Source organism: Schistocerca piceifrons, chromosome 4 (assembly GCF_021461385.2).
Source record: "Schistocerca piceifrons isolate TAMUIC-IGC-003096 chromosome 4, iqSchPice1.1, whole genome shotgun sequence".
NCBI classification, from domain to species: Eukaryota; Metazoa; Arthropoda; class Insecta; order Orthoptera; family Acrididae; genus Schistocerca; species Schistocerca piceifrons.
In genome coordinates, this window is record NC_060141.1 from 29,700,134 (window position 1) to 29,716,232 (window position 16,099).

The window sequence follows — 16,099 nt, forward strand, 5'->3', positions numbered from 1 at the left end:
ACCATTTAGCACCTAGTGGTAGCTTCACTGTCCTCCTACCTCTCTTTCTGCATATGCTCACAACAGCAGCACATCAACATTTGACCAGCTTTGCCGTTTTTGATATACGTATTCACAGACACTGTGTAATAATAATCTGCCCATTGTCAAAGTCTTATCTCAATGGATTTCTCATCTGCAGCCCGTATCTTCACAAGGGTGATCCCCTGTTCGTGTCTGCTCTGTTTACACACTTTTGTTACTGCATCACGTGCCCACAATGCCAGAAGGCAGCATCCAATGTCACAATGGGCAATGGTCATAATGTTTCGGCTGATAAGAGTACGAGTTCTTCATGCAACTAGTTTTTAATTGATGAATATTGGGTTGCCGAGTCAGCTCTTTAACAAAAGTAAAGTCCATTACACAGAAATGTGCAACAACTTTAAAGTGCTGGGTCAGGACGGATTGTGGTATGACAACAGAAATGCAATACCTTCATTTTTGCAGGAGAGACCCATCTGATGGTGCCTTGAAACTGGCATTCAGCTGAAACTACTGAGTGGAAGCTGTACCAAATTCAAAAGTTGTCAACATACAGTGCAGGGGGTGACCAGCAACCCAACAGAGATCACCAGCCCATTGATGGCAATGAGGAAGATTGAGACATTACAACAGAGCCCTGTGTGATGCCATTCTCTTGGAGTTGTGGAGAGCTGAGTGACTTATCAACTCGAACCCTGAACAGCTGCTAAAATAAAAACTAACAGATCAAAATTTGAAGGAACCTCAAAAGCCCCACTCATGGAGATTAAGTACAATGTCATGGGGCCAAGCAGTGTCGTACGGCTTATGCAGGTAAGAAACACTGCAATGAGGTGTTGGCATTTCGAAAAAGCCTATTGGATTGCTGCTTCCAACTGGACCAGATGGTAAGTTGCGGATCATCCCTCCCAGAGAACAAACTGATAGGAGGACAAAATACCCAAGACTCGAGAACTCAGCATAATTATCCATCCTTTCAAGCAGTTTGCAGAGCATATTGACAAGACTAATCTGTCAGTAACCATCAAGAGACACTATGAAGTTGTAGCCACTGAGTAACATTCATGTGCCGAATCATGTGATTATGAAACGAATCAGGGCCTGAAGCCACATCATGAAATGAAGCAAGAGCCTGAAGTAGTTCACAGTCAATGAAATGTTCATTATATGATTTGGCTTAAGGGGGGGGGGGGGGGTTAGAACATATGGGCACGTCTTCAACTTGTCGTTTCTGTAGTAGGCAGGTAGCTGAATAAGAAGAGGATTCCAATGATAATGCAATGCGTGTGCATGTTGCATGGTGTTCAGCATGAACTGACACTTCGGTACAAAGACCACCCTGAAGGACAAGACCTGGAACAGTTGTTGGCAGCCCAGAAGACTACACAGTTTGGCCCACACCTGGGATGAAGAGATATACGTACTGAGGGAGAAGATGTAGCAGCATTCGTTCTTACTGTGTTTAATTAAATAGTGAGCCTTATCATGAAGTCACTTAAACATGTAAGTATTAAGTTTTGTCTGTAAAGGATGTCGGTTAAAATGTTACAGCGGTCTTCGGTGAACCTGAATAGCTGTTGCAATGTCTTGGTCCATCATGGCACGAGTCAGTGGTGGAGGGGATCTGCAGGAAGGGGATTAGCAGTGAGTGATCACACTGGAGCCATCTTGTACAACATTGTTGAGAAGTTTTATATGAGAGGAGGCGAAGGTAACCGCAGATGTATGCAACTGCCAGTTGGCGTTTCTGAAAGTGGTCACTGTTACAAAGGTCTTCCCTTAATGATGACCAAAGCAGCGAAGCCACAAGGCCGAGAGGGAGATTGTTAGATCGATAACTGAACCAGTACCATGGGCAGCACTGAAGTGGGTAGGAGTACTATCACTGAGGGGAGATAGATCATGGTCAGTCAGAAGCTGGTCAAATAGAAGGTGCCTACTATAGAATGTGATACTCCCCTCACAGGGAGCGATGGACACAGAGATCCTCAAGTGGGAGAAAAGTGGGGAAAGATGTTGGATTAAGGTGGTCATCACCAAAAGGTGGCCTCCCTGCGGTATGTAAAAACTGAAAGAACTGATCGCTGAGGTTGTTTGAACTTGCGCTGCTACTGTTTCCAAGGTGGCATGATGGGGAATCCACTTGCTGTGTAAACCAATGTACAGATTCCTCCAGATGCCCTCCCTGGGCCAACATGTTTCCAAAGAATGCACAATGGCCATGGAGCATTGGGGAATGGTCATCAGTGAAGTGCATTTCTTGTAGAGCAACACAAAACACAGAAGAGAATGAATAAGGTGAAGGTGTTCCGGCAGATGGTGACAACCATGACAGTTACAGCAAATCATCACATTATGGTTGTCCAGATTTGGTGTGAAGGGTTCAAGAGGACTGGTCACACCACTGAATCCGAGAGTGTGGAGGGTTCTCACACCTCTGGGATCACCAGAACAGCCTTGACCCAATTCTTCTTCTTCTCCTCCTCCTCCTCCTCCTCCGCCGCCGCAACCTTTGGTGGCCTGTATTCATCCAAAGGGCTATCCGCGACGATTGTGGTGATGGATGAAGAGTGGGCAGGACTAGAACCCACACCCATTAGCTGGTGTCAGATCTCTGATCTGTGGGTTTTTGGGGTGAGGGATGCTGAGAGAAAGCCCGTCACTGGTAGATGCCAGAGGAGAAACCTGTTCCAGGTAGTGGGAATGATTGCTATGACTTTTGTACAACTGGGCGTCATACCAACGGGATGTAGGCATTCATATTCTTTTACATGCATCAGTATATGACAGGTTGTCAATAGGTGTATATTCTTATTTTTTTTTTTTTTCCTTTCTTGAAGACTGAGCAAACTGGTGAATGAGAAGAATACTGTTCTGTGCAACTGACACACAGCAGTGGTTGTTCGCAAGGACTACCTTTGTGGAGTGATTGTCTGCAGTCGCCTCATTTTGGATCCATCGTGCAGTGGGACAATACGTGACAAAAGCACAAGCATCTAAAGCACCTCATGGGCAGTGGGACATAAGGTTTCACATCACACCTGCACAACTGCGGCTAAACTATTTCCATGAGGAATTCTCTTCAGAGGCTAACATAAAGGCACCTGTACCTATTCTGTTATCCTTGGACTGTTTTGGACACGTGAAAATGTGTCTCTTGTCCCTCAAGATTATCTCATAGTTCCTCGTCTGTTTGGAGCTGTTGGTTTTGGTGGAAGATGATTCTGTGGATCATATTCAAAGTCTTGTGGTGGGGCAACGATCACTAGTATGTTACCCAGATGTTTACATGCCTGATGACTTGTACATGGTACAGCTGAAGTAGTTTTAATTGACAGCAATCCATTGTGAATTTTGCCTAATCACCTCAACTTCTCCAAATTTATCTTCAATATGCTCCACAAAACATACTGCCTTTGTCGCAGTAAATTAAGTATTGAACAAACTGTTTCACTCCTAGACGTCTGGCTTGTCCCTCTTCCTGTGGGATAGCCAGGGTAGAAAAAGCTGAAGAATTAAAATGTAAACAAAGTCCTGAAACCCAAAAACAAACACACACACACACACACACACACACACACACACACAACACACACAACACAGAGAGAGAGAGAGAGAGAGAGAGAGAGAGAGAGAGAGAGAGAGAACAACAAAAATATCGATGTCAGATCTATCATTCGATAAAAAGGGACAAAAGCAGTGGAAATAATTAAAAGATGGCAGATACCCGCAGTGGCTGACTACTGGAATAAAAGGGGAGGACCATCCACTTTGCAAAACACTAATTCCAGCCTAAAGATGAGCCCAGATTCTAGACATATCAAAAAATGAGATTATATGTTAAAAAACAAAGATGCTGTGACTTACCAAATGAGAAAGCGCTGGTAGATAGACACAATAAAAAACACACAAACACACATACAAATTTCAAGCTTTCGCAACCCACAGTTGCTTCATCAGGTAAGAGGAAGGAGAGGGAAAGACGAAAGGATGTGGGTTTTAAGGGGGAGAGGTAAGGAGTCATTCCAATCCCGGGAGCGGAAAGACTTACCTTAGGGGGAAAAAAGGGACAGGTATACACTCGTGCGCCACACACACACATTTCCATCTGCACATATACAGACACAGTCTGTATGGGAGTTCCAAGTTATGCTGTTTAGACTATGTAATGCTCTAGTCACCTTCGAGCATATGATGGACTATCTGCTTCAGCACTTTAAATGGACAACTATCTTTGCTATTCGAATGACGACGTTTTCTCTTAACACATCAGAAAAACATCTAAGCCGCCTGATACAGGACTGCAGGTCTGGCAACTCTTCAGCTGGGCATAAGCTAAAACATAATAGTAAAAAAGTTGTATTTAAAAACAAAGGAAATTTTCCTTTGGCCTTGAATCCTCCTCCCCCCCTCCCCCCCCCCCCCCCCCACCCCCCCCTCCCCTCCCGAGGAGAAATCAAACTATTTTCTTCTGGAGCAACTAACGTTAATTGGGGAAGTCTGCTACAAACAATTTTTAAGACTCATGGGCCATTCCATGTCATGTCAACCAGAGGTTTGGCAATCTCCAATTTTGTTAAAACTTTTACTGTAGCTGCACACATATCTCAAAGGCAGTTCTGTAAAGTTTTAGCACAGGATTTGCTGTGCTTTTGGCATTAAGGCCATCAATTTGGAGGTCACTTGGCCAATGAGTGTATTATTACGATTAAATCATCATGTTCGACAACTGTTTACAAGTTGACTATTGTAATGAGAAACCTGCAAATTGGTGTTTTCTACTTCAGTTTTGTTGCCATATTCAAATAAAGCATGGACAAGATCAAAGAGATAGCATATTTTTGCCAGTTGCTGCTCAAAGTGGCAAAAACCTACCCTACCATACTCATGCCACCACAGTTTCAACGATTGATATCTTCAGTCTGAAACATTTTTATATTAAGATAAGTTTCTTTGATCAAGAAAGTTCATGTTAGATCACATGATAAATATTAACTATTAAGCTTTTTTAGTTATTAAAATATTTGGGCCTAAACTGATTATCTTCAATTTAATAGTCACATTTGATAATGTTCAGGGTCAAATATCTTGGAATGGCAGTCAAATTTTTTTTTTCTAACTGGATCAATTAGAAAGAGCAGATTTTTGTCTCTTAAGGACTCATTTTCACTAGTTTGTTTCTTTTGTGTAATGGATAATATTTTGCTTCAAAGATAAGCAGGTTTACTGTGGTAAGTGCATACTAGATGTAAATGGATGTATGAGAGTCTACTTACTTTTACGGCCATATAAACTGGAATTTAAATAAAATCATTAAAAATAAACTGAGGCCCATCACTACATTGTGAAGCAACAAAGCCAGCAGTGTGTGTGGCCGATTGAGCACATACACGCTACAATTAGGGAAATTCACTACTTATATTATTTGTTGTAAGAAAGTTTTGGTAAAACTTAAATACTACTGGATTAACGGAATTCATTCACCAAAAAACACCGAGTGGTCGATAGGCATACACAAAAAGAAAAAATCCTGTTACGTGCTGCAGTAAAATGCACATGCTCTCTCTCTCTCTCTCTCTCTCTCTCTCACACACACACACACACACACACACACACACACACAATGACATTATACAGTGCCTACATTTTGGCAGGTGGACTGGTGGTGTGATGGGAATAGTATCAGATGCGGTGGATAGAAGGAGAGGCAGGCAGAGGAGGATTAATGGAGGGTGGCTAGGGGTTTGGGGAGAGGCTGCTGGTTTGCCAGGAAGGAATGTGGGGGAGGGAGAGGTAACAGGTATACAGGATATGCATGTGCTGCATGACTGTAGGAGGCAGTGAGTGGGTAGGAGTACACACTGTAGTTGACGTGGGAACATGAATTGGAATGGGGTGGCAGGATGGAGGAAGGGGAAACTGTTGGGTGGAGAGTGCAGGGACATTGGGTTACCTGAGACAGAGGCCAGGACAATATTATTACAAGAGCAGAGGATGTATTGAGAGGATAACTCCCATCTGTGTAGTTTAGAGGAGTGGGTGCTGGAGGGAAGGATCAAGATGGCCTGGGTTGTAAACCAGCCATTGAAATTGAGCATGTTGTGCTATCAGGTGTTCAACTTCGTTCTTGGCAGCAGTTTGGCAGTGGCCATGCTGGTTGGTAGTCATACCAACATAGAAAGCTGTGCAGTGTTTGTACCACAGTTGGTATACGCCAGGGCTGCTTTCACAGGTGGCAATGGCCTCTGATAGGGTAGCATAAGCCTGTGGCAGTTGGAGTAGGAGAAGCTGAGTAGATGGATGGAGCAGGTCTTGTGCTTTGGTCTGCCATAGGGATATCATCCCTGTGGCAAGGGGTTGGAAGTGGCAGTGGCACAGGGATGGACTACGATGTTGTGAAGGTTGTATGGGTGACAGAACACCACTTTAGGAAGTGTGGAAAGGATATCAGGGTGGATGTCCCCCATTTCAGTGCATAAAGAGAGAAGGCCCTGGCGAAAGATATGGTCCAGTTACTACAGTCCAGGGTGACAGTGAGTGTCGAGGCCCCCATTATTTTGTAGCTGATTCTTGATGTGTGCGTGTGTGTGTGTGTGTGTGTGTGTGTGTGTGTGTGCGTGTGCGTGTGTGCGCGCGCGCGCGCACGTGTGTGTGTGTGTGTGTGTGTGTGTGGAGAAATTTGCTTGTGCACTAGGTTTTGGGGACGGGGGTACTGCCTGTCTGTGAAGGTCTTCATAATGTCTTCAGTATAATGGGCAAGGGAGTTTGCATCACTGCAGATATATCATCCATGGGTGGCTAGGCTGTATGGGAGGCATTTTTTGGTCGGGAAATTTTGGTATGGTTTTGTTTTGCTTTAGGGCACAAAAAAACAACTGGGGTTATACGCGCCCAAATCAAAACTATAGAACACGAAGACAGAGAGGAGTTAAAAAACGACTATACTTCAGTCCCAATGGACATAAGAGAAGTCAGCTAAAAACAGGGACATGGAGACAGGGCTAAGAAAGAAACCATACAGAAACGGAGGTCCAAAACTAAAAATTAAATGGCCTCCACCATATTGCTTTAGCAGATAAAAAGTAAAACGCGGTCGACAGCCCACGCGTCATTTGCTAAAACAACCGATAACTCAGTCGGCAAACACAAGCGGGAACATTAACGGTTAAAAAATGGGCATTCCGTCAGGAAGTGGTGGCCATTTAAAATGTGGGTGCAATGTGTACAAAGTGGCATGGTAGCGCCACTTATCAAATGACGATGGCTAAAAAGGCAGTACCCAATACACAGCCCAGTTGAAATGGCCTCCTCCCTGCAGGAGGGCCAAGAGGAGGTTGCCCAAGCTGCTGGGAGAGGCTTAATAAGCTGGAGCTTATTCCCGTGGCGGGTGGACCATTGGCGATCCCAAAGGGACACCACCTCCTGACAGACTGCAACACAGAGATCATCAGAGGGAATATAGGAACTAGCGGGCTCAGGTACAAGGACTGTAGCCTTGGCAGCAGCCTCATTTCCTGGCACACCAACATGACCAGGGACCTACATAAACATCACAGTGGCTCCAACAAGAGTGAGTAAGTGACAGTTTTCCTGGACCCACTACACTAAGACACGGATGGTGTACAGTGCACATAGCCTTCGAAGGGCACTGAGAGGGTCTGAGTAGAGGACACAATTGAAAAGTCTGTGTCACCGGATGTACTCGTAGCCAGATACAGTGTGAAGAGCTTGGCTGTAAATACTGAGCAGTGTGCCGGAAGCCGATATCTAAAGACATAGGTGCCAATGACGAAGGCACACCCGACCCCATGGTCAGTCCGAGAGCCATCAGTGCATACAAAGATACCATCATGAAGTTCCATGAGAAGGTCGTGAAACTGAAGGCGATAGAGCGAGGCTGGAATACTGTCCTAAGTAAGAGAATGAAGGCCAACGTTAACATGGGCTGCTTCACAAAGCCAACGTGGTGAAGGGTTCACACCCACCGGGAAAGTTGCAGGTAGTATGAAGTCACCGTAGCAAGTGCCGAAAGTGGACTCCAGAAGGTAACAGAGAAGAGGGGTGCGCCCCATACTGGCGATCAAAGGAATCATCGAAGGAGGCATAGGATGGGTGGCCACACATGGCAGACAAACGGTATGCATACCTGCTGAGAAGAAAGTCACAGCGGTAGGACAGTGGTAGTTCAGCAGCTTCTGCATACAGACTGTCATGTCAACCGGGCTAGTGTAAAGGTACCAGTCGCCAAACGGATGCCACAATGGTGGATAGTGCTGAGATCGCGTAAGAGGGATGGACATGCAGATGCATAAACAAAGCACCATTGAGGGCACACAGGACACTGAGCAGCCACGAAGAGTGGGCTGCCAGGTAAGACACATGGGAGGACCAAGAGAGTTTCCTATCTACTATGAACCCCAGGGATTTTGTGGTTTCAATGAACGGAAGGGCAACAGGCCAAAGATGTAAAGACGGTGGGCGAAACCAACTGCGCCGCCTGAAATTCATACAGATGGTTTTGTCAGTGGAAAAACGGAAGCCACTGTCGATGCTCCAGGAGTAAAGACGATCACAACATTGTTCCAGATACTGCTCAGTGAGACAGGTCCAAAGACAACTGCAGTAGATGGCAAAATCATCAACAAAAAGGGAGCCCAAGATGCCCGGCGGGAGACAGGCCATTATAAGGTTAGTGGCGATAGCAAAGAGGACAATGCTCAGGACGGAACCCTGAGGCACACCATTTTCCTGGATAAAGGTGTCCGACAAGGCAGAACCCACATGCACCTTAAAAACTCTGACTTTTAAAAATTCCTGAAGGAAACAGGGCAGGTGGCCACGGAAGCCCCATGTGAAAAGAGTACGGAGGATACCAGTTCTCCAGCAGGTGTCCACGATAACATCGTCTGCTACTGTCAGGCCGGAATTTGGTGAATGGATCTTGGTTCCGGAAGGGGTGAAACAGATAAAAGAACTAGAGAATGAAATCCAGCTAGGTTTTTTGGTATCCCGAAGAATGCAATGACACTTTACACGCATCCGTTTGTAATGACTGCAGTTCGCCATCACAGGATGATGGTTAAATACGCGGGGAGCCCATCTCCGTGCGCGAATTGCGTTGCGGCACGCGTCAGTCCACCAAGGGACTTGGACACGGCTTGGTAAAGAGGAAGTGTGAGGAATGGAACATTCCACAGCAGTAAGGATAATGTTTGTGAGAGATTCCATGTGGTAATCACAACTGGGGAAATCTTTTCTTCGAAGGTCGCCAGGGAAGAGTAAAGCCGCCAGTCAGCCTTAGTAAGCTGCCATTTCGGTGTACAAACAGGTGGGGTAGGTGTCAGCAATGGGATAGCACATGGGAAATGGTCACTCGAGTGGGCATCAGAAAGAATGGACCACTCAAGATGATGGGCAAGCTGGACACTGCAGAAAGATAGATCCAAATGGGAATAGGTGAGCTGGAAGTTGGAAAGGACAGTGGGTGCTCCAGTATTAAAGCAGAAGAGGTTGAGCTGATTAAGATCAGCCAAGGTGGCACCTCTCTGACAGTTTCTGGGAGACCCCCAAATGGGAAGATGCGCATTAAAGTCACTGAGTAGCAGAAATGGGGGAGATAGCTGCCCAATAAGCTGAAGGATGTCTGCCCTGGTGACATCAAATGATGGAGGGACATAAATGGTACAGAGGGAAAAGGTCAGGGGGGAAGAAAAGGTGAACTGCAACGGCTTGCAGATGGGTAGTCAGGGAGATGGGTTGATTATGAATGTCATCCCATATGAGCAGCACGACGCCCCCATGAGATGGAATGCCAACCTCAGGGGAAGGTCAAAACGAACCAGCAAGAAATGTGAAAGCTCAAAGGGGTCATGAGGGCGCAATTTCATTTCCTGGAGGCAGAGTACAAGGGGACACTGTGATGCTAAAAGCAGTCGTAAATCCTCTTTGTGGGACCGAAGGCCATGAACATTCCACTGGAGGAGAGTCATGATGTTGGTGCAGAAATGATGGCAGCTATCAAAATGCAGGAACTGTTGGTGGTTATTAGGTTTAATGTGGACAGAGTTGCGGATGGAGTCATCAGCGAGACGGAGGTCATGTCCAAGAACATGGCATGCTGTATAGAAGAGGACCACTCGAAGTGAATGGGAAAGAAGTGGTGAAGTCAAAATCTATCATCAATGAACCTGAATCAGACCAGGGGTTGAGGGTCCTGTCACAGGCTTATCTTACCCCATCAGTAGCCGAACCACCTGTGAAAGCAGCCATGTCATACACAAGCTCTGCTGCAATCATTGGACCAGCTGTCAACCTGAATGAGTGGTCAAGGCCAAGAGCATAGTGGACCACTCTATGGCACCCACCCCCAATCCCTCTTCCTGCCTCCTCCTCCTCCTATCAGCCCCACCCAACGTAACCCACCACCCTACACAACCAGTCCATCTGCCAAAATGCGTTACAGGTACTGTCAATCCAGCCAGCACCATGTAAGGGCATAGGTTCATGAGTGTGTGTATTTACTTTTACTCCAGCTCATGAAAGGATTACTCCGAAAGCTAGCAAGTTTTCTTCCTCTCTGTGTGCGCCTATATACAACTCAATGCTTCTGCTTTTCAATGAGTGGTCTCCTAGAATGCAAAAGTAATTATGTTCAGGGTCAGTAATTATTTTTAGTGTGGGTTCTGTCGTCCAACACAAAAATCTAATGAACAATATCTTATGTAATCATGCAAATGATTTTGTGAGCAACACTGAATAGAAATTCTTTGGGACATACCATGGTAAATTACCATGTGATGGAATTGGTGCAACAGCAAAAGCCTTCAGTGATATATATGTCATTTGTTCATATTTTGTGATGAGAACATGCATGGAAACAAGTTGCTGTTTGTTGAAGGGGCTGAAGTTGATACTGTAAAATTGGCTCAAAAGGAAAGGTTTGAAAATGGCTAAACCTTTTTTGGAACAAGAGGTTATCACCAATCTGTACCAACAGATTTAAAAAAAAAACAATTTTTATCGGCAAAGTTTCAAACGATACAGCATCTTTTATAGCTAACTTTGATCAGTCTATCAGAAGCTGCTTTGTAGAAAACATTTTTAATCTCCAACCTGGACAATAGGTAGCCTGTATTTATGAGAATAAATGATGAATTAGGAACATCTATGACTTATCACTTTAATAGAATAATGTGCTAAGAGACTTAATGCATCCCGAGGGCCCTGCATGTTTGTTCTGTTGGCCAGACAGAAAAGACTATTGCTGGGTTTCAGAGCAACACATTATTGCCAACACTCCTGCTCCATCCACAACAATGATGGGATGCCAGTACAAGTTCCCTGTGCAAATTGTCTCAAAATCGAACAAAACTTCAAATCAAATCAATACTACAGAGTAGCTCAGGCTTCAAAACCTGACCAACCCAGCAGTGGGCTTGAAAACCTGCTCAGAAACACTGTAACAGACTTGGGAACCTGATAAAGTGACCCAATTCAGGCTAAGGAACCCGTAAGAAGAGACATACCTATGACTATTCCTGTATAGCTACAGAGCTACTAACAATTTTTCTAAATTGATAGTAGCAAAGCTATCATGGACCAACTCCATTTTCCCATTTACATGGCACTGAAAATTAAATGATTCTTATGGATCCATCTGTATCAAACATGTGTTTATAATTCGACGAAGTCACTTGCCTTTGAAGCTAAGTGAACAATCTTGAAATTAATATTCATCATGTGGTCTAATATCAGCTGTCTTGATAGATAACCGAATATCGTGACACAAAAAAGTTTTAGGCTGGAATATCAATGGTTGAAACTGGGGTGGTCACGTATTTGTTTTTCTCGAACTTTGAGCAACAGTTGTGGAACATTTGTCACCTCACTGACCTCATCCTTGTTATATTTGAACATGGCGCCAATAGTTGGGTAGAAACAGCAAGTTACAGATTTCGCACTGCAAAAGTTAAGTGTTAAAAGGGCTGTCAAACGTGATTAATTATTCACGATAATACTCTCATCGTCTGTCTTCAAGCTAATGGCGCTGGTGCCAGCATACAGCATATGGTAAAAGTTTTAACAAAATCTGAGATAGCCAGACGGAAACTATTTCTAAAATTGGCTGATTTGACGTAAAATGATGGGTAGGCTACAGATAAGCACGCATGAAATGACACTCATCAGTTTTCAGCAATCGTGTGATTGAACTAAACGTTCGTATAATTTAACGTAACCATTACGCGAAACATGTAAAATTCCAAGTTCACGAATTTGGCAGACTAACACATTTAGCGGATTAATTCGAATTGCCTAAATTGGCATACAATTTTCTAATATACACGCATATCAACGGGACAGCATTAATAGGGCACCTTCCGTTCATTATGGGCAGATATTCGATACATCTCTAAAATTTTGCTTCCAATTCAGGAAGTCTTACATGGTATAAATTTAGCAACCACAATTCTATCCGTATGCGAGGCTGCAACACCTGCTCAGAAAGATCAGAGACGTTTTCACGGCGACATACCATAGAGCTCTTGGCTATTCATGGTCTTCTATCGCTAATTTGGAAAACAACTGGATGTACCTAGTAATTTTTTTAATTATTTTTTTTTTTTTTTTTGAGCCATCGAATGCAATGTGGATACGCTTTCTACATCCAGCAAGAGTGGCTCCTCACAGAAAATATCTCTTGTAAGTATCTTCACGAATCTATATGATCTTCATATTCTAAACATAGTTATATAATTAAGAAAGTGAGTGTTTACCCATTTTTGAGCTTTAAAATGTTGAACACAAGCCGCGCCAAGAGCGCCTTTTCCTCCGTAAACGAAAACACGTCCAATCCTTTCAGCCATTTCTCCTCTGTGATTCCGTATGGAATGATGGGACACAAATTCGTGTGACGTCATTATGGCCTAGTTGAGGGTTAGGTTTAGAGATGGGGCTATATTGAGAAATTTTCGTCGATGGGACTGTGCTGATGAATATATATTTGTATACGTAGATATTATCGATAGCGTAGAATCCAAGGAATTCACTAAGGGCAGGTAAAATTAGGAGGGCTTCGAGCACTCTCTGAAATGTCCCGACATGAAGGTGAGTGATACTGTATCACAGGTCAGAGAACAGGGTTTATTCCTCCTGTGGACTTATTATAATAACGGCGTGATCTGCTACTGTATTTTAACATCGAATAAACATTGCGGGATTTTTTTCGCCAGAATAAAGTCTCTTTCTTAAGGCGTTTCGTACTTCGAACAGTAACTTTGCAGGTTTTCGTATTGACACGCAGAATGATGTGTAAATTTGTAGTGAAGTGTGAACTGCCGTAGGCACTTATTAGAAATAATCTTGAAAATGTTACAGTCCATCTGAAAATTTCTTTGTTGAGATAAAATGTGATGACCTCCCTTTCACTAGTAATTTGAACACGTCATAATGGAGACAACGTTTATCCTGGTTGCGAGCGAGATTGTGAGAATATATGAGCTGCATTGCGTGCGAATTGCTGCTACAGTATGCCAGTCTGCTGTCTAGTGCATTTAAATGTTAATGTCATAAATGATGTTTTATATGATCTGTACAAAGTGTGAGCACTCAGTGGCTGTTCCCCGAACTCGATAGCGCAACCAGTAGTTTACACAGATCCACCTCGGACTGCATTCATTTTCTTTGTAATTTTTTGCCCGTATTTACGTTTACATGACGTTCATTCCACTACTGTCTGTTGTCAAGTTGTTATTACGAGTAAGAGCTGTTTGAATATGGTTTACTAATGTCTTTGCGTTCTTAAAAGTTTGTTGTACTATGGAAAATGTTTGTTTACTAAGTTAATAAAGTATAATATTGTATATCATGCAGTCTCTTTAATTGGTAAAACAGTTTTTGTGTAAATATTTTGATGTTCGTAAAATGATAGTATATTTTCTTATTTTTACATTATATAATTGGAAGGTGGCAGATATGCGGAGAAACTTGAAGATATAACTTACTCAGTGCTATTTTCTGTATAAAGTTATATTTCCAGAATTGAAAAAAAATATTGTCCAGCTATTGACAGCTGTACTGTTTACATCAAAATCCTCCAATTGATGCTAGATATTGATATTGTGGCTGGAAATGATAGCTTCCCTTCCTGTTGTTACCTGCTGATAATGAAAATGCTCTCGTACTAGGGTGACAGTTCTGCATTCACAGGATGTCTTCGGCGTAGTCTTTTTTCTACAAAGAATTTTCACTTAAAAAAAAAAGTTACTACATGTAAATAAAGGTGCACTAAGACTGTTATGCTTAACACTATTTGCACCTGCCAGACTTATTACACAAAAGTAAATTAAAATGTATGTTCAGAAACTTGCTTCTGTAACACCACACCACCCTGAAAATGTAGTTTGTATGGTAAAGGTGAAGAAAAGGTCACATTATTTCAGCCCTTTCCAAACATAATCAACTAGTATACTTGTGATTTTAAACCCAACTAAAATATGTAGTATATAATATTATAATTTTTTGTTGCCTTGATGTACTCTCTCATGCAGTAGATTCTTTTCCATAATTTTCTTTTTCAAGGCTGTGGTGGCTTTAACAGCATAACATTGCAAAGGAAATGTGTTTTGTAATAATTCTGTGCCTACTTTCTACCAAAACAAAAACTGTATACGACCCATGTATAAAACTGAATAGGCCTAGTTACTTTTGAAACACTCTGAAGTAAAAGCGATTTGGATAAATGGTACAAAAGATGCAGAAAAGGAAATATTCTCAGAACCCTTAGTCAAGGTTCACATAATTTCTTAAAGAACTTGGTCTTTGTCGTACAGAGTAAATTTTGTTGGAGTATAAAGACCCATGACACCTAATCCTCAGCAGTCAGTCATTCAGTCCCTGTCAAGTTGAACAGTCAGGATCCTGCTTGTTATTCGCATCTTTCATGCAAGACAGACACAAATAACTGGTAGAAACCCAATTGTTCAACATGACAACACCTAGCTGAGAAAGCCTGAAGGATTCTGTTCCTGTTTTGTGTGGGGTTGGTGTAGTTTGGAAGCTTAAAATACCAGAAGAAAAAATGACGTTCATTACTCAACATTAAGGTTGTCTTTAGCACAGAAACGGGTACACAATGCTGCAACAAAAATTTTTGACCACTTACCCAGTGATATAAAATGTCTGACAGCAAGGTAAAATTTGAAAATAAATTGAAAAAAAGTTTCTCCTTGACAACTCCTTTTATTCCGTAGAAGAATTAAATCTATGTTTGTAACATGTAAAAGGTGGTGGGTAAGAATTGCTTACTTAATCTGTTATCTTGTTTTCATTTCAGGAGTGGGGGGAATTATTTAGAGTACAAATAGATTAATTTTCAATATGAATTTAAAATGATTCGTTCCACATTGTGATTATTTATTGTGCAAAATGGAACATGAAAGTAACTTAACTTATAGATACTCCTTGTGGTGTTCTGTTATTTGCATCTACTGTAGGCCTGTTTTGCATTGGTTTCAACGTATGACAGATAAAGAGGAATTTTCAGTACTAGTTTACGGCTTTGATCAATGATGTGCAACAAATGTCATAAACGTGGCGACTATAATGTGATATCGGCAACAATTATTCCCCCCCCCCCAATGGCTGTGTTAGAAATCAATCTGTCACCACAACCAGGTTTTTTGCTTTCACACGTCTTAGCCAACTGACAACCAAACAGTGACAGTACACACCAGAAAGTGACATCACATTAACATTATGTCATTGGTTTAAGCCAGTTAAGTACTGAATATTCCTTTTGACCCAGAATAACTTTTTTTTGGTGTTTCCGTTTTTAGTACATTGTTGTCCTATTTCTTCACCCAACAGTAATTGTTTATTAATGACAGTCTTGTTAGCTGTTGTCTTTGTTCTTTGTATTTGGCGAGCTTAAAGAGAACCAATTGTAAAAGAAGATACTGGAAGGAAGAGGGAGGTTCTATACTTAAGATTGCATCTTGTCATTTTCCCACATTTCAGTTAGAAGTCAGCACTTGGTATTTAGACATCTTGTGTTGTCCTGGGAGACTCTCAATAAACA

At 42.6% G+C, this 16,099-nt stretch overlaps 2 protein-coding genes across 2 annotated transcripts in view; one reads left to right on the top strand and one right to left on the bottom strand.

Moving 5' to 3' along the window:
* Positions 1-12,950, bottom strand: part of LOC124794889 (dihydropteridine reductase) — a 56,856-nt gene extending 43,906 nt beyond the window's left edge. Inside the window, exon 1 of the mRNA XM_047258585.1 lies at positions 12,798-12,950. Within this exon, the coding sequence (XP_047114541.1) occupies positions 12,798-12,941 (144 nt within the window). The 5' untranslated portion in view covers positions 12,942-12,950. The remainder of the gene's footprint in view (positions 1-12,797) is intronic.
* The window catches only part of LOC124794888 (E3 ubiquitin-protein ligase KCMF1-like), a 93,125-nt gene continuing 89,947 nt past the window's right edge, over positions 12,922-16,099 (top strand). The window contains 1 exon segment of the mRNA XM_047258584.1: positions 12,922-13,128. Coding sequence (XP_047114540.1) covers positions 13,113-13,128 — 16 coding nt within the window. The 5' untranslated portion in view covers positions 12,922-13,112.